Below are 23075 nucleotides of genomic sequence, written 5' to 3'. Positions count from 1 at the left end.
GGAGAAGACATCAGCTACATACTCTAAGACATTGCTTTCTAAGGATCAACTGCAGCACTCAGCTTATTATGAACATAGCAAAGAATAAATAGGGTTTGCAATCTGGTGTTAAGAGTGTATCCTAAGTATTTCAGATGGAGTACAATACCTAAGCTAGAGTTTATGGGCCATCTTGAAAAATCTCAAATAATGTATTTGCTTTTATCACATTAGGATTCTGGCTGTTTGAACTAAACTGCAAGTACCACTCTCTCAACATCCTGTTTAGAGAACACAGTACATGACTCAGAGAAGTTTGAGAGAAAATATCCATGAAGCAGAAGCACTTTTTTAATCCCATGAATTATATACTTATATTTCAGTATCAAAAGTAATGGTACACAAAGAGTCCTAAAAGAGCATTTGAAAGACCAAATTACAATTGCTTCTGCTGACACTTACAGGAATTCTCTTTAGCCAGGATGGACACACTATGGGAATTCTCCTAGCAGGCTTTGATATAAATTAGACTCTCACAGGAATAGCCAGTTTGCATTCCTTCTCCCTCACTCACTCCATTCACTGCATCTGAACATGCCAGAAGTCCTCTCATGCTAAAAAAGCTTGCCAGATACATTTATATTACCCTGATGTACTTACTGTACCTTTTATGAAGGTACAGTACAACTGCTGTCAAAACTTGGGTGAACTTCTGTTTTGTAAACTATCTGGCAATATAAATGTAGAAAAACAACTGATAATTCTTAGAAATTTAAGTAAAAACAGTTCATGTCTTAGCCATATTCTTTATTCTACAGTTTATTATCCACTTTCTAAATTAGCATTAACTATTTTAACAACAAAAAGTTGTGGTTTATTTTTCAGATTAAACTGGTCTTACAGATATTTAGATAGATGGCTGTCTATCCACTCTACCTCCTATCAGTCTTCCCTTTCAGAAAAAACCCAGTAATTTTCATGCTCTTGCTGTGGGGATTTCTATTCAAGACAAACACTATAAGCATTTCTTGGTACACAGACATTACTGCTACAGAAAAGAGCCAAATCATAAATCATTAATCATACTGGATTAATTAAAGCAGATAAATTGTTTCATCAGGAATAGGACATGAGGAAAGCTGTTTCTGAATTCAGTTCTAAGGTATCAGCTGCTTTTTCTTACATAGTACAGACAGTGCAGCTGGCATTTCAATTGCCATGAGAACAGAAAATCATCTGGACAGCATATTCACCATATATTTCACACAACGGGAAAAGCTATCCTGAAAATTACAACTTTTTTTTGGTGTTTTGCTTGTGTACACACACCTACACAAACATGCTGAATAAACTTATTGTTGAGAGCCCAAATATGGACCTACCACCCTTTAGTTACAAATTTACCCTGGAATAAAAACAGTACAGGGAAAGACCAATATTACTGCTGACATAAAAAAAGAGTCCTTTGAAATTAAAGCCTACATTCCTCAGACAGCAAGCACAACTTGCCCTCTGTAAACTATCTGCATTAATTTTCTATTTTCATATCAGCATTCATGACATATTGGTCTCTCCCCACTTAAAAAAAAATTAAAAATCAAGATCTATCATAAATGTGGATCAAGTGCCACGTATAACAGAAGCCTGTGAGGTTTCATGCAGTTATTCAAACACAATATTTTATCTTCATTCAGAAGTCACCAAATGCATTAAAGGCAGCACAGACACACACCCCAGCTCTCTGGCAGCAGATGGTACATTTTAAAGCAAGGAAAAATAATCTTGGTATTACCCATGCCATCATTCGATTCAAGAGCCTGCACACCACCTATGAAGTTTGTGTATGCTAGGAAAAGCTCAATTTTTGGCACACCAAAGATTTTCAAATGAGAAATGTGTAAATAGCAAGGAGGTTATGAGATTCTGCAACAGCAGTGGTTAATATCAGCATGCCAGTCGATTGCAAAAAGGCTGTGGGTTGTTTCACTTACGTATTGTGGAAAATGCATGCCATTCTGTATTTCCCAGGGAGAACAATTACATAATGCAATAACATTGGATTAGAAGCAAATACTTACACAACAGAATATACACAGATAGCATTTTAGTTCACAAATACATTAAATGTTTACTCCAACACATTCTTGTAATTCAAGTCATTCACTGAGACAACACACCTGTGATACTGTCATTGGTATTAGGTTTGACAATGGTTTGCACAGTCCATTTATTTGGTATATGCCTTTTTCACCAAAGATTTTCAAAAGCATATTTATTTAGCAAGCAGCAGCAACTCCACAATAAATGGACCAGCAGAGGAAACCAAAGCTTTTTTTTTTCCCCTCACATGATTTATTTTTCAAGTTTTTTATGTTTATAGAACAGTTTCACAGGAAGTGTCTCAACAGTATCTCTCAATAATAAAAGCTGTTAAATATAATGACTTATCATCACAAGATGTAGATATAAGACATGAGTTATTAAACAGATTCAAGCACACAGATAAACTCAAACCACCAGTCATTAATGCAGGCGAGTAGTTACAATTTCTTCAATATCTACATTCTTCAATATCTACACATCCTCCAGTAAGATCCACAAACATATTTCTCCCTAAATAAATGCAGTGAGTTGATAGGAGACACCTGGTAGGGAAGAGGTGGCAGACCCAGGGATACAAGTTCTATCTTTCCAAATCCACAATGCTGCATTACTGCACTGCAGATTCAACCTCCCCCAGTCAGAGCCAGATGCAATAAATCCTTGGGGGTAGTTTGTTACTCGCTCTGTTCCTGTACAGCTCTTCAGGTCATTGGTGAAAGGGTGAGTAGGACTCACATGCAAAAATGTTCTGTGAACATTTTGAAAACTACTTCTGTAAAGCCTTAACATATAATTAAAAGCCTTCCCCCCCCTACACAACACCCCAAAATCCTTGCCAATACTACCTGTTAAAATAGACATGAACTTGCTCATTGAAAATGACATGGATTAAAAGCAACTGCACACACCAGGCAGGAAAGCAGTAGTTATGTACATTAAGAAAGCTGTGGCCACAGACACCTCTGCAAGTCTCATGGGGCCAGTTCCCACCCCCAGAGCAGGCCAAGTTACAATGTAATGATGTGTGGCACCTGTGGGATGCTTTCACACTTCTGCTTTTCTAGATGGCCAAATGCCTCCTCACTCCTTGGAATTCAGAGTTTTATGTCAAACTCATAGAATGGTTTGGGTTGGAAAGTACTTTGATGATGACCTAGCTTGAACCCCCCTGCAGTGGGCAGGGACAGCTTCCACTAGACCAGGCTGCTCAAAGCGCCATCCAGCCTGGCCTTGAACACTTCCAGGGTGAGGCATCAGAGCTTCTCTGAGAAACCTGTGCCAGTGCCTCAGCACCTTCACAGTGAAGTATTCTAGTATCTAATCTAAACCTGACCTCTATCAGTTCACAGCCATTGCCCCTTGGCCTGTCTCCATGTGCACTTGGAAAGTCCATTGAGTGAAACCCAGAGCCCTGCCTCCCAAGAGAGAGGCTGCTCAAACAATAGTGAAGTTTGTGCTAAACTTGCACATCACATCACAAACTATTTACTAGAATCACACAGCCAAGAAAAACAAATCCCAGTAGTACACACCTCCAACTGACCACTTCTTCAATTTTCTATTAACCTTTTACTACAACTATAGACCATTTTCAAATTTATCCATTATACATCACCCTGCAGATCTAAATTACAGGGAACTCACTATTTTAAAATGAGCATTTGCTTACCAACGTTGGAGCATTCCACGCAGTTGTAGGTGCAATCTTGGGTTGCCAGTTGGAACCACCTGTTAGTTTCTTTTCACCTGGCTGAGTCCAGTTTACATCACTTTAAATAAATTTTTTTAAAATTTGTTAGAAAACATTGGACTTTCTTATAAAACTTTCTCAGGTAAACACCATTTCCACTTGGGAATGAGACTTCTTTTATTAATGAAGCTCATTTAGCAAAGGGGTTGATAAAAAATTTCGTGATATGTTTTGGCTCAGAAAAGTAAAAAAAATCTTCAGCATGAGCCTCCTCAGCATCATAGTTAACTTGCCCAGAATAGGTAAATGAGTGTTATCTGACTCAGGTCAAGACATTTGAGTTAGATTTCAAGACAGCATGTTAGATTTCTGAATGATTTCAGAGTTGGCACAGATGGTCCCAATAAACTTGAAATTTGCCAATCCCATTTTTTAACTTTGCTGCTAGAGCAAATGTTCACTACCCTCAAATACACACACCCTGCTTCAGAATTCACTTGTCTAAATATCAGCCTCAAGGCCGAGGCTGCAGTTTCACAATCTTTAAAACTGCTCTGTTCACTAAGATCATACCAAGTACTTAAGGAGTGCTATGACTACCTGCAACAACTACAAAGAAACATTTTGATGAATTTTTTTAATATGACTAAAAGTCTGAAAGGAATCAGAGACAGGACACCTTGCCTGCTGCTATCACTGTCACTGCCACTCTGTCTACAGTCACCTTCCAACAGCTCTCAACAATTCATTACCCCTTGTACAATCCCACATGTGCTCTGAAAGCTAACATTATATGTTGGTATGCACAGGTTTCAACATGTACATTCATGAAAATTTACTATAATGAAAATCCAAATGCTCAACTTCTGATTAAGCATACTCACTTTTTAGTAGTTCCATTTCCAATGCCCAAATCTGTCATAAGGGAGAAAGAGAGACTACTGAAATTCTGTTTGTTTCAAAGAAATCAGTTAAGTATTTACACGTTGGTGGTTCCATACTTACTGCCTACAAGATTGGCTAAAGATGAATCCAGATCATCTGACACTAATTTATTAGGCGGTACTTTGGCAACTGGAAGACTCTGGTTTTGAGAGGCCACTGTTGGTTTTAGGAGACCACCTAGTTCATCAAAACCTTGGAATGAAAAGCATACATGATTTGAATCACAGGCCTCCAAAAAATGTCATGACATTTAATTAGACAGCAAGGTCAACACAATGGCTAAAATACAAAATTTAACCTGGTGATGCTACCCTATACAAGAAGGACAAAACTTATTATGCCTCATGATAAAAATATATTTACTATAGAAATAAGATTTCACTTCAGTGGTTTAACCGATGGGACAATTTTACATGGAATGTATTCATAGTGACTGTAAAGCAGTCAAAATGCAAAGCAAAGAAAAAAATATATAAAGTGTTTCAATCTTACAAAAACATCTATTTGCTTTTAGTAAATCATGGGCTTGCAAAAAAAAAAAAAAAGTGATGTCGAGTCTAATGCAAGAGCATAAAATGTCTACTTTCCAGATGCTCAAAAGAATAGAAGGAGCACTATGACTTCAATCTAAATTAACTGTGTATTGACTGATCATTTTCTGAAGCAATCTTAATGTCAAAAGAGGAGGCAAAGGAGTGCCAAAAACCATGTTGCAGATATATAAAATGAAGATGAAATTTTACCTCTTCCAACCACACACTACAAATACAGACTTAATTTCAGCTGACAGCACATAAAAATGAAGGCTGTTCACTGTGTGAAGATTTAATGTACAAAATATATAAGTGAGGGAAATCAGTGTAAAGATTTCAGCAGAATGCAGAAACAGTCTGCAAAGAAAAATTATTTGATTAATGCTGTTATTGACCTTTTAAAATCAGCTTTCTTTTCTTCATCTGAAACTCTGTCCCAGTAGTGTAAGTAAATACATATTAAGAGATTTATACCTCAAGAATAAAATAAATTAAAGGAAAGGACATAAGCTATTTATTTTAGTAAGTGTCTTACCACCAGAATCTGGGACAACATTAGAAGATTTGTTTCCAAACACAGACTCAAAGTCAACATTAAGGCCAGCTGATGGCTGTGGTTGAGCAACAGGAGATGGAGTGAACCCTGTGGGGAAAAAAAAGAAAGAAACTGTATGTTTTTATACAGCATTTCTCATAAATCCACCTTTAAGCAAGACAAGCCAAATAAATATTTCAGCACTGCAGAAAGACCAGGAATACCTCAAAAGTCCAGATTACACTCTGACACTAAGCAGTTTATCTGGTCTTTATTTGAAGTTACTCCTCCAAAGAAAGATATTGTCTAAGGAACTGAACACAGGCCATAAAAGTCCCCCTGCAAATGCTTCATCTCTGAACACCTTCCTAATTATTTTAGCATATGTTTACAGTAAAATTACTGAGGAAAAAGTCACCATGCTTCTTCCAGGAAAAGAAGCTGGCTAGTGTGGAATTTGTTTCAAGATTATATGACTGAAGATCATTACATTGTGGTTTATATTAACCCAGCAAATCTCTTAAATACAACTGGAGTAAGATCCAAATCATCCAAGGTGCGCAAACTAGTAATGCCTTTGATTAGGCACATTTAATACAAATAATTTTCATAGCTCTTAGTTACTTGTGGACACACATTTTGCAGTTAACCATGTGTTTCAGTCAAATTTCTAGAAATTTCAGCAAGATATGGGGAGGTACAGTCACATTTCAGATCCTAGTGCTGCCTAAACTTACTTCATTTGTCTTCCATGTATCTGTAGCGTTCTACAAATACACAATTATTTTTCAACACTGAAAATTTACTGCAGCATGAAGCATTGCATATGATGTTCAGCGGCATTAAATTAATAATTCAGTAACAAAGAAAGTAATAGCCGTTTGTCATATTTTTTAAATGTTATATATGATCACACACAAGCACGTGCATGTGCAACACCTTTGTATTCAGGCAATAACAGAAGTAATCATTGCTTTATATGAAAAGCACCAAAAAAAAAAAAAAAAAGCAATGCTACCTTGAAAATTAGCTCTTCTTGTTTCTAACAAAAAGTATGATGACATGGAGAAATGAAAGGATCACAAGTACTTCAGCAGTAAAACACTGAAGTCGGTAAAAATAACTGACAAAGAAAACTTCTTGGATTTCATTTTGCTTGCTGGGACAGCACCTCATTTCAATCTTATTGTTTTCCTGAAATAAGTCACATTTTGCCTAAAAAAATTACTAACTACGGCATGTTATTCTTGAACATAAGCTTCAAAGAAAAAAAAAATAAAATTTGGATTATCTGTTTATTTTTGTCTTAAAAGAACATAAAACTCCTAATTCCATCACTAAAATTTAGACAATGTAATTTCCATTAAAAATAAATCAAAGTAAACTGCATACAGTAAAACATGGGAAGCAATAATGTGGGAAAAGAGAGAGTAAATAATCAACAAACCAAAATGAGTATCTTTATGACATGTATACCACCAAGTTGTAACAAGCCATTTCAGAGACTCTGAACTTCAGATAGGAATTCCTTTGATGGGACGTCCTGCAACTCTTAAAACTGTGCCTGTACCAATAGAAAACTTCACTTACAATAGCTCATAATTTGCTTTAGCAATCAGCCTCAACTGAAACAAGCTGACTTTCCTGCTCTCACATTTTAGAAGCTTCAAGTTTTATGAAAGTAAGAAGATGAGACCATCTCCAAGACAAAACAATACACGGGACTCCTTTGAATCAGCCCCTGAGAAAGATCAACTCCTACTCTTGGTATCAACCACCAATTCAGGGCAGTATGTTTAACAAGGGTATTTTGAAAGGTGCAAATGTCAGTATTTTTAATGGAGCTTCTTTGAGCATCAAGAAACTAATGATTCTGCTTTTTTAATAAGGAACAAAGGGAACACAGTAATTTGTAGCATTTAACTTTTGTTAAATGACACTCACTGATGTTTACGCAAAGATACTAAACTAAAATGTGACTTTATGGGGCTTTTAAGAACCAAGCCTTCCACAAACCATTTACTGAAGGTATCCCTAAACCTTGCACTGTAGCAATGTTTACACAAACCTGCTCAACCTGGTTTGGACAGATTATAACCTGTCACAGCCCACAGTCTCTCTAGCAACTATCAGGACAGTGTTCCAGAATCAGCACCAGTATAAAGTTACTACACAGACATGACACAGCTGCACAAATGATTAGCCAGCACTTCAGTGCAGCAGAGACCACTTTCTCCTGTTCTGTTGCAAAGCTTAACACTAGTTTAGTGCACTATTTAAGAGTAACGTATCAACAAAATTGCTGTAAGTGGCATGAACATCCCAATCCCTTTATCTTAAAAACAATGAGGTAGAGCAAGATGAAAAGCTACTTATAAACATGCATGTCTTTTGTGTGGTATGTAGCAACAAGTAAACTACAGGAGATCCTGAAATGGGGAGATACTAATTTCATGCTTAGACTAAATAAGCCTTAGTTTGGCAGAAACTGAAAAAATACATACCATTCGTGACCACACACCTGGCACAAGCCACTACAACAAGGCACTTCTGTAGTCAGTAACATGCCTGCTACTTCTAGGCACACAACACATTCAAACTTCTGTGTGTGTGGTAAGGCTGTATCCCATTACCTACCTCCAAATAGACCAGCTACAGAAGAAGGCTCATTGCGGAAATGAGAAGCGTTAGGATAAGCTTGAGGACCACAAAAAGAATCTGATAAGGAGTATCACACAAGAGAGAAAGCCAGGAAAGGAGAAGAGGGAGAGTTACAGAAAGAGAACCAAGATACACTGCTATTCAAAACTTTAATTTCACATCAGTCTATAAATCCACATATAGTCTAATAACATAAAACCAATGGAATGAAATTAATACACTTCAGACAGACAGTAAGAAACAAGTTTACACAATCTCTAACACAAAAGGGGAAAGCACAGTTTCAAAGGAACAGCTATACTAGGATCTTTTTTTTTTTCCAAGAAATGCCATGTTTTACACCCTCGGAGGAAATGAGTGTAAAAGTATTAAGGCATTTTTCTTATACCTGATATATATTCATACTTGCTTGCCACAAAGGGATTTAGTTGAGTAAATGGATTGTAATGATCTAAAGAACCAGAAAGAGTTATTTTAAATTCACATTCACATTATTGTAGCACCTTGATCGTGCAACAGCTAAAATTGCATCTACATGTCCCACATCAATCTGTCAGGAGGCCACCCTCTGGTTCTAGATATATCCTTAGAGCACGAGACACTGGAAGGGAATGCAGTATCAATGCCATCCATTTCCAGTGACTTCAGAGCTGTCATGTAATAAATAATGCAAAGACCAGGGAACACCACAAAAGCCCACCAGGGTCCTTGTTCACAGCTCTGCATTGCTGCAACTTTTTGTGCGACTGCAGAACAAGTTAGAGAGAAAACTAGCCTGACCAAATAACTATACTATTTAAAAAAACCCAGATGTATTTCAAATAATCATTCTATATTTACATGAACTGTAACAACTTCATTGAAGCATGGAAAAGACAATTTTATCACAAAGCAGTACCAACTAAAAGCATTTTATATATATTTAAAGATATATTTAGCTTTCCTGCTTTGTCTTTCCAATAAAGACAGGCTAGGAAATTAGTTCAGTTGACAAAGCAGAGGTAGTATGAAAATCTTTAAAGAGATAATCCCTCTGTTTTACCTCTGTTAACAAGTACCAGAGCTATTAAAAACCCCTCTTTGTTCTAATAGTCTGTATTCTTCTTTGATCAATTCTAATGAGGTTCAGCTAGCATAAATACAGCCTGTGGTGTACAACTGTCTTTAAACTTGCTTTGTTTGATAGAACTGACATATAATTAAGTGATTTTTCATCTATGAAAACAAACTAAATCTTCATATTGAAAAGTAATTAAATTACTTTAGAGCTGCACCATGACAAATGTTGGAAGAATTTCTGGTGAGACAGCCATGCTGAACCATCTCCAAAGCAAGTTATGAACAGCTTTTAACAGGCGAGTTATTAGTTTATTACCCCATAGGTAAACACTCTGATTATGCATCAATACGTGCATGACTTTATCAGCTTTGTTAATGACAACATGACAGGGGCAAAAACATCAACTATAAAAAAAAAATCAGATTACACTCCTGAGGAAGAAAGTAACAGCATTTTCTTTTTCTTCTCAGGCATATGCAGCATTTTACCTTAAAATTCCCATGTACGAGAGACTGTAAAACTGCATTCAAGCAACTACTCTAACTGTAACTGTTTCTTTACAGTTAGAATCCCATCTAGGCAGCCAAGAAAGGATTTTAACACCATTTTTATTGTAGAGCTCCTAAATCAAATGCTAACATAGCACAAAACCAGCCCCAAATGACCAGCTTTATTTTCTGAAAGGCTGCGAAAATATATTTTAGAAACTAAAATAATGTTAAAATTTTTAGGAAATAGGAAATTAGTTTAAAAGGGTACTTTACCAACAAATATTTCATGTGTGGGTGTCCTACTGGTGAAAGTAGATACATCAGCAGACACAGACAGATGAGCAGCATCGTTAGTTTTTGTAAGGAAAGGATTTAGGTTTGGAATGGCATCATCAACACTATCAACAGTAGCAGAAAAAGGATCTGTTCAATTCCAGAGAGCAAGAGAAAGAAGAAAAGGGAGATGGATTTAGTTTTCTCCTGACATATCTATGCTTGGGATGACCTAGGTATTTATCTCACTTTCAAGTTGTCCAGGACTGAAGATACTAGCTAGTAATTTCCTTTTTTAAATATTTTTATATTAATAACACCATCTTATAAAGTGTACTTCTTCCTGAGTGTCTTTTGGATTGAAACTGTGTTATTCCTCTTTAAACACAATCACTTTTTGTTTCTCACAGTGATGGCCTGACATTTGCAACAAAGTCTGTGGAGCAGAGGATGCCTGTCAGCACTACAGAATCCGAGGTGGTATGAGAGGATTCAATACAATAACATCCCCAGGACAACTTTAAAAACCTGAACAAAACCAACTGAGCTGAACTTCTCTTTCTCCAAACTGTGTTTATGGATTTTTCTGTTACTGAACATCACAAAATTTTCAAGAGCTCTGATTATACCAAGGTAACATACAGGACATAAGCACTTTCCTTGGTACCTGGGGCATCGGGAACAGCAGCTTGCTGTGGGCATGTTGTTACCTGCAAGCAAGCAAAAGACTACTCTGGTTTTACAGACAATAGACACTAAGCCATAACAAAGAAAATGTTCCTTACTTAAAAAAACTGTCAGACTTTATTGGAATGAAGGAAACATGGATCTATACAAGTGACTTCCCAAGGCACAGAGTTTCAAGGTTTCCTGAGAATGGATGCAGTTGCCAAGCCCAAGTATTCCTGTAATTCAGAATCTAACAGATAAACAGGATAGAGAAGGCAGCTATAACACTTGTTGACTGAAGGAACTGTGGTTTACCTGTCTGGTTTCAGAGCCCATGAACCCTTGATGGAAAATTCAAGAACTCACTAGGTGAGATCAGCAAGGGTTGTATCTAGTCCTACTTATCTCTGTGCCTGGAACTGCATCCTGATCTTCTAGAGAAAGCCACTACAGAGAAATTTCTGAATAATAATTATAGGAAAGATGTGTTAAATAGCTTCAGTTCTTGGCCTTGATTTTAACCTAGACAGTTTATGCATTTATCCATAACTCTCGTAAATACTATTGTGCTGCGTGAAATCTAAATTATTTCCTCTCCCTGAACCTGACCTCCTGATTCTTAGATGTAAGTCCCACACAACTTCATAATGTGTTCAGCTGTACAAAAGTCCTAATGGAAACACTATAACTCCGCTATTCTTTGCAGTCTTAAGCATTTGCTGAAAGCTCAAGATAGGTTATTAGGTAAGATCTGACTTTTCCCCAGATTGCTTGGCTATATTTCAAGAATGAGTGAAATACCTTAAAAGACCTTTTCCTAAATCATTCAGTCAGCAAAATGACATCATCCAACACTGAATAAAAGATAAGCAGAATAAGCTGATATAGTATTTGTAATATATATCAGGAATACAAAATTACCTATTGTCTCATGTATGTTTTATATACTGGACATGGCAATCTTCAGCTGCCTGAAGCTGAGTCCTTGTTTCAGCTACTCCTTAAAATGGCTTTCTGCTTTGAATGTCATTACATTTTAAAAGATGTAGAACAAATACGACAATAAAAATGGGGCAGATTATCCGTTCATCAGTTCTTCCTTGCTATTTCTATAGCTGCTTCATGTTCTGCTGATCTTATTGTTTCTCTTTATAAGTGGAAAAAATTCAAACAGATGGGTAAAAATGTTCAATTCTATGCTGGTATATTTAGTTTGCTTCTGAAGCTTAGGTACAAATTGATAGCTGGCAAATATACCAGACACAGCTGAAATGGTCTCCAAAGAACCCAAATAAATACTACAGATAAAACAATGTAGAAGAAATTAAGAAACACAAGTTTTTAACTATATTTGTCTGAATCGACTATTCACTAAAATTATTTTACTCATGCATTCATCCAGAAAATAATCTTGTCCAAATCTCAGAACTTGCAAATACTAGTAGCAAAAGTAACCAAAAATTAATTTGGTTTGGGTAATGTATATCCTTGTATATTGAAGTTTTAAAAATTGCTGTCAATTCTGACAGCAACACCTCAATGTTTCTAAAGCCCAATTTCATCCTTGAATACAAATGGTGTCTGTTTGTGCCAGTGGAATCGCTCTGCAGCTGCATGCTATTATTAGGCATTAATGATTTAAGTGCATTTAAAATAGTTGTTTGAAATTTGCAGATTTCTACCTTTTAGTTGTGCAATTAGAAGTAATTTGTCTGAAAAAAAGTGACAAATGATCTTCAGTGGCATCTTTTACAGTTTGAAACAGGTAAACTGAAAACATACAATCACAGAACCCATTCCCCAGGAGTTTAACCTTGTCAGTTTTAACATTTTTGGAAGTACAAAACTAAGGCAGCAACTCAAATATAATGCTTCTGTAACAATTTATTGTTTTATTACACACCTAAGAGCTCCTGCATAAAATTTTTAACAGTAACTGATTTTAGCTGATCTGATACTCTTCTAAAAGGCACCATATACACCAAATACAAACATCATCATGTCAGAAAATTACCTAAGGGAGGGATGCTGTGCAGTGGGTTAGAGCACAGGACTGGAAATAGTTCAGGTTCCATTCTTGGCTCTGCCACTGACTTGCCGTATGACTTCAGACAAGTCAGTTAACTGCTCAGATTTCCCCATCTGTAAAATGTGGAAAGCACTTCTTATCTACCTCACCTGTGTGAAGTGAGTGTTTATGTCTGTAAAGCTGAAGAGCTGGAGTTTCTTGATGAAAGGTAACACAAAAAAATGGTGATCCCAGAATTTTAGCCTAAAATTTTAGCAGACAATCCAAAATCTTCACAGTTAATTCTTATAAGTACTTAGAAATGTGTCAATAGTAAGCAGAAATATCAACAACTATTACTGAAGACTCATACCATAAACAGCACAACATGGAACAAACACAGACTTTCAGGCTCAACTTTCAGGTTCATGAAGAAATGCTCAATTGTGATGTGACCTTTGAGAGGCAAATAGTTATCCTTTCACATCTCACACATGAAACAAATAGGACAAGTTGAAACAGAAGGTATTGTGCAGAAAGTAATCAAGATGAGCCAAACCATTTTTCTCCATTTCTAAACTCTAAGCCTATTATAGCACTGAAATTTGCATGCTTAACTCCATACACTCCTCACTACATTCTTCTCCAAAGATGCTTTGCTCAGCAAAACTAAAGAATAAATAAACTGCTAATTTATTATAGAAGCTGCCACATATATTAGTAGTGCCTTCCTCATTCAAAATTGTGATTTCCCTACAAACAAATGTGAGAAGGTATAGAAAACAGTACACAGCAAAAAGTGATAGGAAAACTGAATACATACACAGCTTATTATGAAGATACATTAAATAGCTGGAAAGATGTTAAGAAGAGCTATAGCTCATAAAAAGAAATAGGGAAGTAAAAATTTAGAACAGGGTTGTTCTGATGCCTATGAAACTTCCTGAAGCAGCAATTCCCAATTTTTCGCATCATAAAATAAAGCATTTTTGCAAGCATCTAGTTTAGAAAAAAATAATCTGGAAATAGCCACATAGTTCAGGAGATAACTATATTATTAAGCGCCATTTATGTAGAAAAATAAACCAACACAACCTCCCTCTTCCTCTGTCATAAAACTCTTTAATCCTCCACTAGTATAACCAACAGTTACACTGGCAATCTAATACTCTATCTGAATTATTCTGGAACACTGCAAAGCAGCCAAGAACTTTGAGTAAACATCAAAATGCTCCAGCACTCAAACCAATCTTGAAGGAAAATTAATTGCTTTCTAGAACTCTCTTATTGACCCCATAGTTTGAGGACTTGACTGTACCAATAGGATCATCTCAACTTATTCAATCCATCCTAGAAATTGGATAGAATGAAAATTTGGGTGTTCTGAAGCAGATTTCAGAGGGAAGAATATAAACTTTGTCTCTTCACTTAAGAGGTTCAATCACAGCTTTTTGCTGATTTGCTGTTGTAGTTAAAAGAAATATAGCAGAGACTTTGTAAAGAGAAGCCTTATTATTATTTCAATAACTCTGGTCTTTCTTTCTATGCACAGTTGTCACAAGTGCCTCCTTTCAAGCCTCATCCAAGTTCTGCATTATCATCACCAGCAAATTTGATTTAATATTAAAAAAAAAATTTAGAATATATATAAAAGTTTTTGCATTCAGATTCCTGTGTTTGCAGCACAGACTACCTCAGACATCTGCACTGAACTAACTTCTGAACAGCTATGTTTCTGCAACTGGCTATGTGAATCTTGAAGAGAGCAGTTAGACTGGCAGAGTTCGTCAGCAATTAAAGTAACTTTGCTAATAAGGAAACGCATCAAAAAAAATTATAATCAACACACTGCTATATTATTTTTTTAATTATACATATATTTCACTTTTTCTCATCCCTTTATTCACTTGTAATGTCTTAAGATCTCTCTCTTTAAGGAAGAAATAACCCCCAGACTAGCGGCAACATGTACAGGAACATGACCGTAGCAATTGGAACCTTAATCCAACTCAGAATTCTTACCTCCCCAGGTACTTCCTACTTGTGGAGCAGCTGATATAGGATGTACAGATGGGTGAAAAGTTGGCTGCAAATCAAGTAGATCGTTTGGCAGCTTTGAAGTGCTATAAAGATAAATTAATACAATTCTTTGAACTACATCACAGTTTTCAACATAGGAAAATACTAGCCACTGTCAACAGTAATGAAAGCTTTGTTACAAAATGGTTATTATAAAATGGATAAAATTGAGTCAAAATCAGAAGGGCTGGTGAGCTCCATATTTTAAATTCTGTAAAGAAGTGTTAATTTAGCACGGTAAATTGTATGTTATGCCAAGGGACTTCTGTCAATGCTGTCCAAGACACAGACAGGTGTCCTCACAGTCCGACACCAGGCTAGGAGATGCTATATTCAGAACTCTTCATCAGCTTTTAAAGTCACCTCATGAAAACTCTATAATCCAACAAAAGCAGACAGATAAAATGAACTCTAATGGGCTGCCCACCAAAATATTACTCTAAATTCCACAATTATGATCTTCACACTATAATAACTGCTGAGAAACTACATCACAATGGTGAGCTATTAAAGAACTTTGGGGAAAGCAAAATGTAAGGGGCCTTGAAATACTTGATCACATATCAGGCATGTGAATGAAAACATATTTAAATGTACATTTTAGACCATTCAAAACCAAACTGGGATCTTATAACATCACATGGAAATTAAGAGTGAAGGCTTATACAACTGCTGCATTAATTTAAGGAGTTGGACAAGAACAGTAAAATTCATCCTCTTGCAGAATTCATTTCACACTTTCAATAAGTCTTGGGGAAAAATAAAAGAAAAAAAAATAAAAGAAAAAAAGAAAATCTGGCCTTCTCCCAGAAACTTTTAGGACATGAACCCAAATCTGCACGTATGTCTTCTACTAGGCACAGAAGCTGAATCACTGTGACATCCAAACATCTCTCTAAATGAGACCACCACAAGAGTTTAATGGCTAGTAGTGACATCCTAGATCTCTGTATATGTTCTTGCTCAACTAATTGCTTGTATAATTTCACAGTTTTGGTGAGATGATTCATTTCAGCAGTGATTGAAATCACATTTTGCCACTACTGCTCCTATTAAAAAGTAGCATGGTCTGGCACTGCCTTGTAATGTGAGCAGCCGAACAAAGATAATTTTCAAGGTAAAGCCTGTTCTAGATAACGATGGGGATTAACCATAGACATTGCATCTAATAGCAAGCCACTGAACTTTTGACCCAGCATATCCCGTTCATGACAACTTCTGCTTTAAAATCTGTTCTTTGCCCATAGCAGCCATTCTGCCAGCAAGTAAATTTGAACAAGAAAAACTAGCATTTGGGGTTTTTTTACAAGAAAACACTCTTGTCCTCACTATGTAGCACTTCTGTCTATTTAAAGAAGATTTATAATGTGTCTATGTTTCAGACCTCTTAAGAAGCAAGATCAGATACTCAAGTTCAAAGCATACACCCATTTCATGCTTTCTGGCCTCTAAAAAGCAATTAAAAAAAATCTTTTTACCAGGAAGTCTTTCAGTTGCTAACACTGACAGATTCTCTAGCTTCTTATATGTGACTCAGCTATTTAACGCATATTTGGTGTCAAGTAATTACCTACAATAGCTTTCTAATGGGAAAGAAAGCTGTCAAAAGAGCAATAGATTCTTATGTGAGCTCTAACAGGACAACTAAGCAATCCCTTTAGGTTTAGGATCATACTCAAGCAAAAAATATGACTTCAGAGTGTGGATTCCTTCTATACTGATAAAAGCACTGTATCTTCTGCTGCTGCTTAGTTGTACAGGTATTTTACAGAATGAAGATCACACACTTGCTCATACCTGCAGCTCCTGTTAATCAAAGATCAGGATTAGCATGCAGTGAATACTCCTGCACTTTCTTTCCAGGTCCTTGCAGAAATGTTCCAGATACAACACAAGACTACAAAACTTGCCCCTCATTTCAAACCCCGTTTCAGGCTTTTCTTTTTCTGAAAAACTAGCCAGAATAGCCACTCTAAAGGTCTAGAAATGCATTTTCTTTATGACATCTAAACAGAATTTTTATTTGACTTTTCTCAAATTCACTTGTAATGTTTCTTAGGGACAAAGAATGTGTGTTTTACAGTTCAAACAGTCTGGCTTACAGACTAATAACAGCTACAAGGGCTATCAGCAGTCAGTTTATACCAGAAACTTCTGCAAACAGAGAAGAACAGTTTTATGTTATCTATTGCAATAGGCTATTTTCCCATCAGCTTCATTATAATTTCTTACCACATTGCTAATGTACTCTACACCCAACCAATCTTGTGCAATATACATTCTGCGGCAGAAGTTTAGAGGAAACCCTTGCTGCAGCACATCTCTCAGTGGAGGATTCAGCATACCTGTTAGAGGAGCTAGGGGTAGAAAAAATATCAATGGCTGGTGTAGTCATTATGCTTCCTGCTGCAGTTGACACAGGAGAAGCTGCCGTGGTTAAAGAGGTATGAGGCTTCTTTGCAAGTTCTTTTAAACGTTGTTCCTGTTGGGAAAGTGAGCTGGTATAAGAAATCTGAACATTTTATGTGTATGATGCTAGAGGTAAATAAAGCAGAACTAAAGAATTATTTATTCCACACACTAGTGTTAGCCACTTGTAATTACAAGAGTCAGTGGTGCCACAAATGCTTCAGGAAACTTTTTTAACAAACCCTCCACAAGCTGTACTAAGTACACACAATTCTACTTCCAGCACTTTGCCAACAGTACATGTTCAGTATGAATAACTCCGTTTTCCCCTTTGCTTCTTCAAGAATACTAATAAGCTATCAGCAAGAACACAGAAAAAGCATTTCCAATTAAAAATTCTGTATGCTTACCTTTAAAGCTTTTAAGAGAGCCTGTTCTTCCTCTAACGCAGCTTGTTTTTCCCTTTCATCCACTTTTGTGAGGGACAGGCCAGTGCTTGCAAGGGAAGAGACTGCATTGGAAAGGGTGGTAGCCCTGAAGTAATTGGACGGGAGAAAAGCTGGCTGTTAACAGACAACACGTGATAGCAGCGTCTGAAGAACACGCCGCTCGTATCCACCCAGTCTCCTTCTGAGAGAAGGTGGATTTGTAACATTTGGCTAGATCGTACATTGTACAAGGGAAAAGTTTAAATAAGATACATCATGTGAAATGCAAAATTAAAAATGCCCTGAAATCCTGCTGTCTACTCTACTGGCTTTTGGATTTTCCACCTTAAATGCTTCCCCTCCACACTGCATCACAAAATTCACATTTAAAGCCTTTGCTCTTTTCCTGTTTGCCTAAAATGACATTATTTGCAGGCACACAGCAATCTCCAATCATCTGGGCATCATTTCAAATTGTTCTTAATTTAACAGGCTTAGTGAGCTACTAATGTTTCTAATATATTGCAAAGGAAATTTGTAATTTATCATCATGTTTAACAGTATACAAAAAGATTTAAAACAAATACTTAACTTTTAACAGAGTAATCTTACACAAGAAAGCAAATATTCTAAAAAGTCATGCCTTACCAAAATACTGCCCTAATAGTCACTGCCATACTGAACTCATAAAATATTACTGCCTCAGTTTTTGAATATGCAATAAAGAAATGCTATTGAAATTTACAAGTCTTACCCCCAAGATTATGCTTTGTTAAATTTAAACAATGAAATTTGTCATATAGAGGGGACTTCTCTATATTGCCTGTTGTATTTTGGAATGCACTCACAATAATTTAAAGCCTTATACCATATGCATTATGGCTTTCACTTCCAATTACTTTCAAAATTCATTCCTAAAGTAAGGACTTCCTGGAAGCATTTCCTTGCTTTTGACAAAACAGGGGTTAAAGCTGAAATGTAAAAGTCTAAGGACATGTATTTATTCATGTTGCATACCTTGCAGAAGTCCAATTATTAATATAAAATGAACATTTGCAGGTAGTACATGAAAGAAACTTAGTTTCTCTTCAGAAGTTCAAGATCAAATGCTAAAAGGCTAAATAGAGATGCTAGAGGAGGCCTTTACAGGTCCTTAGATTCAAGTTCTGTTGACCTGGAAGAAGCTGTTTTAAGATGTGATAACTTGCTAATTCATCATGGCTCAAACAACAACACCTTTAAAGAAGCCTCCTCAAATCTTAGTTTACAATAAAATTGAAATAAAACTGATATAATACTCAATTTGACAATTGTCCAAAAGGACAAGGATATAAGCACCTGCTTGCAGCTGTGGAATCTTTGATTTTCTTCCCCTCTAGAGAAGCTAAATGTTGTTCCAAAGCATCAAGAAGGCTACTCGGTGCCTACAAAGAGAGACATTGGGGAATACATTTGAAGAAACCAATAGTTAAAATATTTTCAGAGAATGCAACTGTAGGACAACTGGTACAACAGCTCTGAATTCTTATACCCCCTCTTGGCATTCTGTATGTATTTAATGACTTCACGTATAAGGTGATGTATTCTACTAACTACATTATTCCATCACAATGATTTATCCACAAAGACTGATATAAGGGTAGAAATGTTAAAATTAACAGCTAGAAAACAGCAAGCAGATAATCAGAAGCAGTCAGTATTTTAAGAGACACAAAGAAGGAAACTGTACCTAAAGTAATTCCTTTGTGCATGTTCTGCAAGCCTTCACATTAACTTCAACAGGCATATAGCCAAAAGCAAGGCTGCTAAAAACCCCAGCTTCATAATATCATGTAAGACTTTCATCATGTGACCTCACAGATACAAACTGTGTCTTCAAGCATGATGGAAATAAGGTTATCTTAAAATTCAATTAGAGAATAACAGAAATGTTATAAATAATTTTACACCAGGATCACTGACTATAAAAGCCAGGCTCTGACAGAGCTTATGGTTGATCACTAACTTCAAGATAACTTAGTTACAATGTATACAACAATGCCTAAGTCGGTACCATAAAGGCAGGTTTTTCTCTTATCATGTAACCCTAAAAATACACATACATGCACTGGCAAACACATAATAGGTTTACCTACCTGTGAGAGATCTGGTATGTCTCCTCTGTCAATTCCAACTTGCTGTAATAAAACAAATGAGCTTTAGAACCTGTTTGCTTTTGTTGAAGGCAGAGATGTTCAGAAAGTAAATAACATTAACATGAAGTAAAGCAAAAAGCACAAACGTGTTCAATATAAATTCTAAATACCCCAAGTCTGTACTCCCTAATGGTTGGTTGTAATAAATTCTTGTTAAATGTATACACATTGAAGTAGATGTGTTACACAGATATTTTAACAGAGAGAACCTTACAAACAAGAGAGTAAGAACCCAGTGTTTCAGAACCTGAAGAAGTTTGCCTGTCTCACAATTTATGTGGCAAACTCCCAGACCTACTGACACACTGGATGTATTTGATGAAACAAAGCATCAGTGAAGTTTTGTAAAGCAACATTTTTCTAAAATGCAGATGAAATTTAGGAAGTTTGCAGCAGGACATATACTATTACAACAGAAAGATCAATACTCTCAAATTTAATGAATGGTCTTATCAGCTGAAGACAGTATCTCTGACAGAGACACTGTCAGGACAGACAGCAAGCCAAGCTTGAAGGCTTATTTTTTTTTTGTTAAGAGAGATATAAATACCAAGGAAATAAAAACAAGAAGAGGAGCACACCTCAACTGAGGAATTCCATAAATTAGGACATCAATTTAGTAGTGCTCTAGGAACAAGAAGGCAACAGACTAAGTATATTTTTTTTAAACCCACAAACTAAACATTTTGCAAGGTAATTACTTTTCCCTCTATGAGTAAACATACAGCAAGATATCTTGAAGAAATTCCATGTTCATCTCTTTGTCTTAGTTACTTATTTCTGAAGCTGTTACTTCATCTAAAACTTCAGGTAGAATTGTGGGTTTCAAACTTCAATACAGCTAGAATCATAGAAAGCAGATCACCATTAAGTTCCTCTGTTTGTTTAAAGCAAGTCTGTTCTTCAAAGAAAGCTCACAAGTATTCCATAACCAAGAAAATTTTAAAATTCACATTAATACACTCTCCTTAAGTAGAAGATAAACCAAAAAGCACTCCATAGTCAGGGTTTCCAATACAGTCCTCAAATGAACTAATCACCTGGGTAGGATGAGCAAGACAACCCTTGAAAGAACAGCAAATAAGCAGGAAGGAAGAAGCACCTGTTTTATGATAAAATAAGCACTTTACAGCCTGTTTCAAATAAACAGCTAAGTTGACTGATTTAAGTTTACCTCTGCAACTTTAAGGAACTCTGAGATCCGTGTCATTCTAGTGAGGAACTTCTTATATATATCAAGGCCTTCTTTGCATTGGTTCTTTTTCATATCAAAGTATTTTTCTAGAAACAGTAAGAATATTTGCTTTAAATAAGAAATCAAGATTTGTAAAGGATATGCAAAGTAAAAGCATATAAACCAAGACAAACAGAAAATTTCCTGCAGATCAGTTATTATGATAAGTGCAGAAGTCACTATGCCTAACTTGCACCAAATGACAAAAGCTCTGTCAAATGTGAGCTATTGGTTCCATGTATGCAATTACACCTTACCTTGCAGGTATTAGATACCTCAAAAGCATAACCACCTTGAAGAGGACAATCAAGTTTAAGAATAGGTCACTCAAAGAAATGTAAACTAATCTTCTTGGGAAGAAGAACAAACAAAGGGCAGTTTTACATCTGGCAGTCAAATATCTACTCTATTCCAGTGGCCAGATATCAGGCAAGATTTTGATCTTCTCTGACAAACTGATGCCTCTTACTACGGTCTTGTGCAGTGAAGTAAAACTGATTAGAAAACACCAGTGCTGAAAGCAAGAGGTCCCACTCCTCTTCTGAAAAGCCCTTTCAAGGCCTGTTTCTCTTTTTTATTAAGTTTCACTCAAAGCATAAGTTGAGAGCAAGAGCATATTACTTCTTACCAAGGGAAAGGAAGCTGACAGGCATCACGCTGGATGACTGACTGACTTCAAATTGTCCCTTACTGACTTACTTTGGATTTTACTTTTCATTTTGCAAGCACTGGGTAATGACAGCAATCAGGTAGCTTCATCCAATCACAGCATACAAGAAAATTAAGTCAACAAATTACTTTCAACTTAATTGTTTCCTAAATTTATGCTTCCCTTTATCTTCAGTATGTGCAAGTGAAACAACCTTAACCCTGAATTTTTAATTCTCCTTAATATATAAGATATGCTTTAGGAATATAAAACAACCAATCATAGAAACAAAGCAACATTGAAATTTCAATAGCCAGGCAATCACTGATGTTGTGACTGCAGACTTGTAACTGACTATAACTGATTCCTTTACTATGAAACACAAACTGTTTCTTAAGAAAATCCCCAACCAACATCAATATTATAATTCAGGTTTGCCATGCAATTCAATAAGACAAAACAAGAGGAAAAAAAAACCAAACCCAAAACCAATGTACACAAAATCCCCAACAAAGCAGTGCAAGAAAAAAAATTAGATTAATAAAATCTTGGATGGACTTTGCTTTTAGATTTTACTTATCTCTGGGTACAAAGCAATGTCAAATGCAACTGCATAGACGAACACTGGAAATAACAGTAAAATTTTGATGTTTTTACAGTAAAACTGTTTCAGTTGCTCAAGAGAGCAGCTCTTGTGAATCATTCACTGAGCTCCCCCCCAGAGCCGAGTATTGCAGAAAGCAGCAGTATTTACCCAAGAGGTTAATAATCCCTTCGTTATATGCCGCGAACAGTCTAATGGCATCTTTGAAGAGGAGCATGAAGGCAGCATTAATTACACCATTTGTAAGTTCATTGCTATTAACCTAGGAAGATCAGAGAAAAAGTTAATTGAACTGGATTGATCTCTTACTGGAAAACTTCTAGTTAAACTTCAGCACACTATTTCAAGCCAGACCTTCCAGTCATCCCACTGGCTGTTAGCAGAAAGTAGCACCATAACTAACCAACAGTTCCTCTCATCAGAATTAAATGAAGTAATTTTGGCAGACATTTTTTTTAAACAATGCTAATGTTAACTGACATAACTAAAAGATAGAGGGCATAAATAATCAGCTTTCAACAAACAAGCAA

General features: G+C 36.1%; 1 protein-coding gene across 9 annotated transcripts in view; it reads right to left on the bottom strand.

The window, feature by feature from the left end:
* Positions 1–23075, bottom strand: part of PICALM (phosphatidylinositol binding clathrin assembly protein) — a 65669-nt gene that overhangs the window by 10819 nt on the left and 31775 nt on the right. For 2 of the 9 annotated variants that reach the window (XM_021536217.4, XM_021536215.4), the window contains exons 6-19: positions 22696–22807; positions 21233–21339; positions 19999–20040; positions 19202–19287; positions 17846–17969; positions 17372–17508; positions 14970–15070; positions 10271–10420; positions 8423–8503; positions 5786–5893; positions 4778–4909; positions 4657–4687; positions 3752–3851; positions 1971–1994 (exon numbers count right to left, since the gene is read on the bottom strand). In XM_021536217.4, the coding sequence (XP_021391892.1) occupies positions 1971–1994; positions 3752–3851; positions 4657–4687; positions 4778–4909; positions 5786–5893; positions 8423–8503; positions 10271–10420; positions 14970–15070; positions 17372–17508; positions 17846–17969; positions 19202–19287; positions 19999–20040; positions 21233–21339; positions 22696–22807 (1335 nt within the window). Of the gene's footprint in view, positions 1–1970; positions 1995–3751; positions 3852–4656; positions 4688–4777; positions 4910–5785; positions 5894–8422; positions 8514–8823; positions 8898–10270; positions 10421–14969; positions 15071–17371; positions 17509–17845; positions 17970–19201; positions 19288–19998; positions 20041–21232; positions 21340–22695; positions 22808–23075 lie in introns of all 9 variants that reach the window. The other 7 variants (XM_085574526.1, XM_021536216.4, XM_021536219.4 and 4 more) reach the window with 5 other exon arrangements.

The sequence above is a fragment of the Lonchura striata genome, chromosome 1, assembly GCF_050655825.1.
Source record: "Lonchura striata isolate lonStrDom1 chromosome 1, ASM5065582v1, whole genome shotgun sequence".
NCBI lineage: Eukaryota > Metazoa > Chordata > Aves > Passeriformes > Estrildidae > Lonchura > Lonchura striata.
The sequence above is the reverse complement of the archived record's forward strand: the minus strand, read 5'-3'. Positions and strand labels throughout refer to the sequence as shown.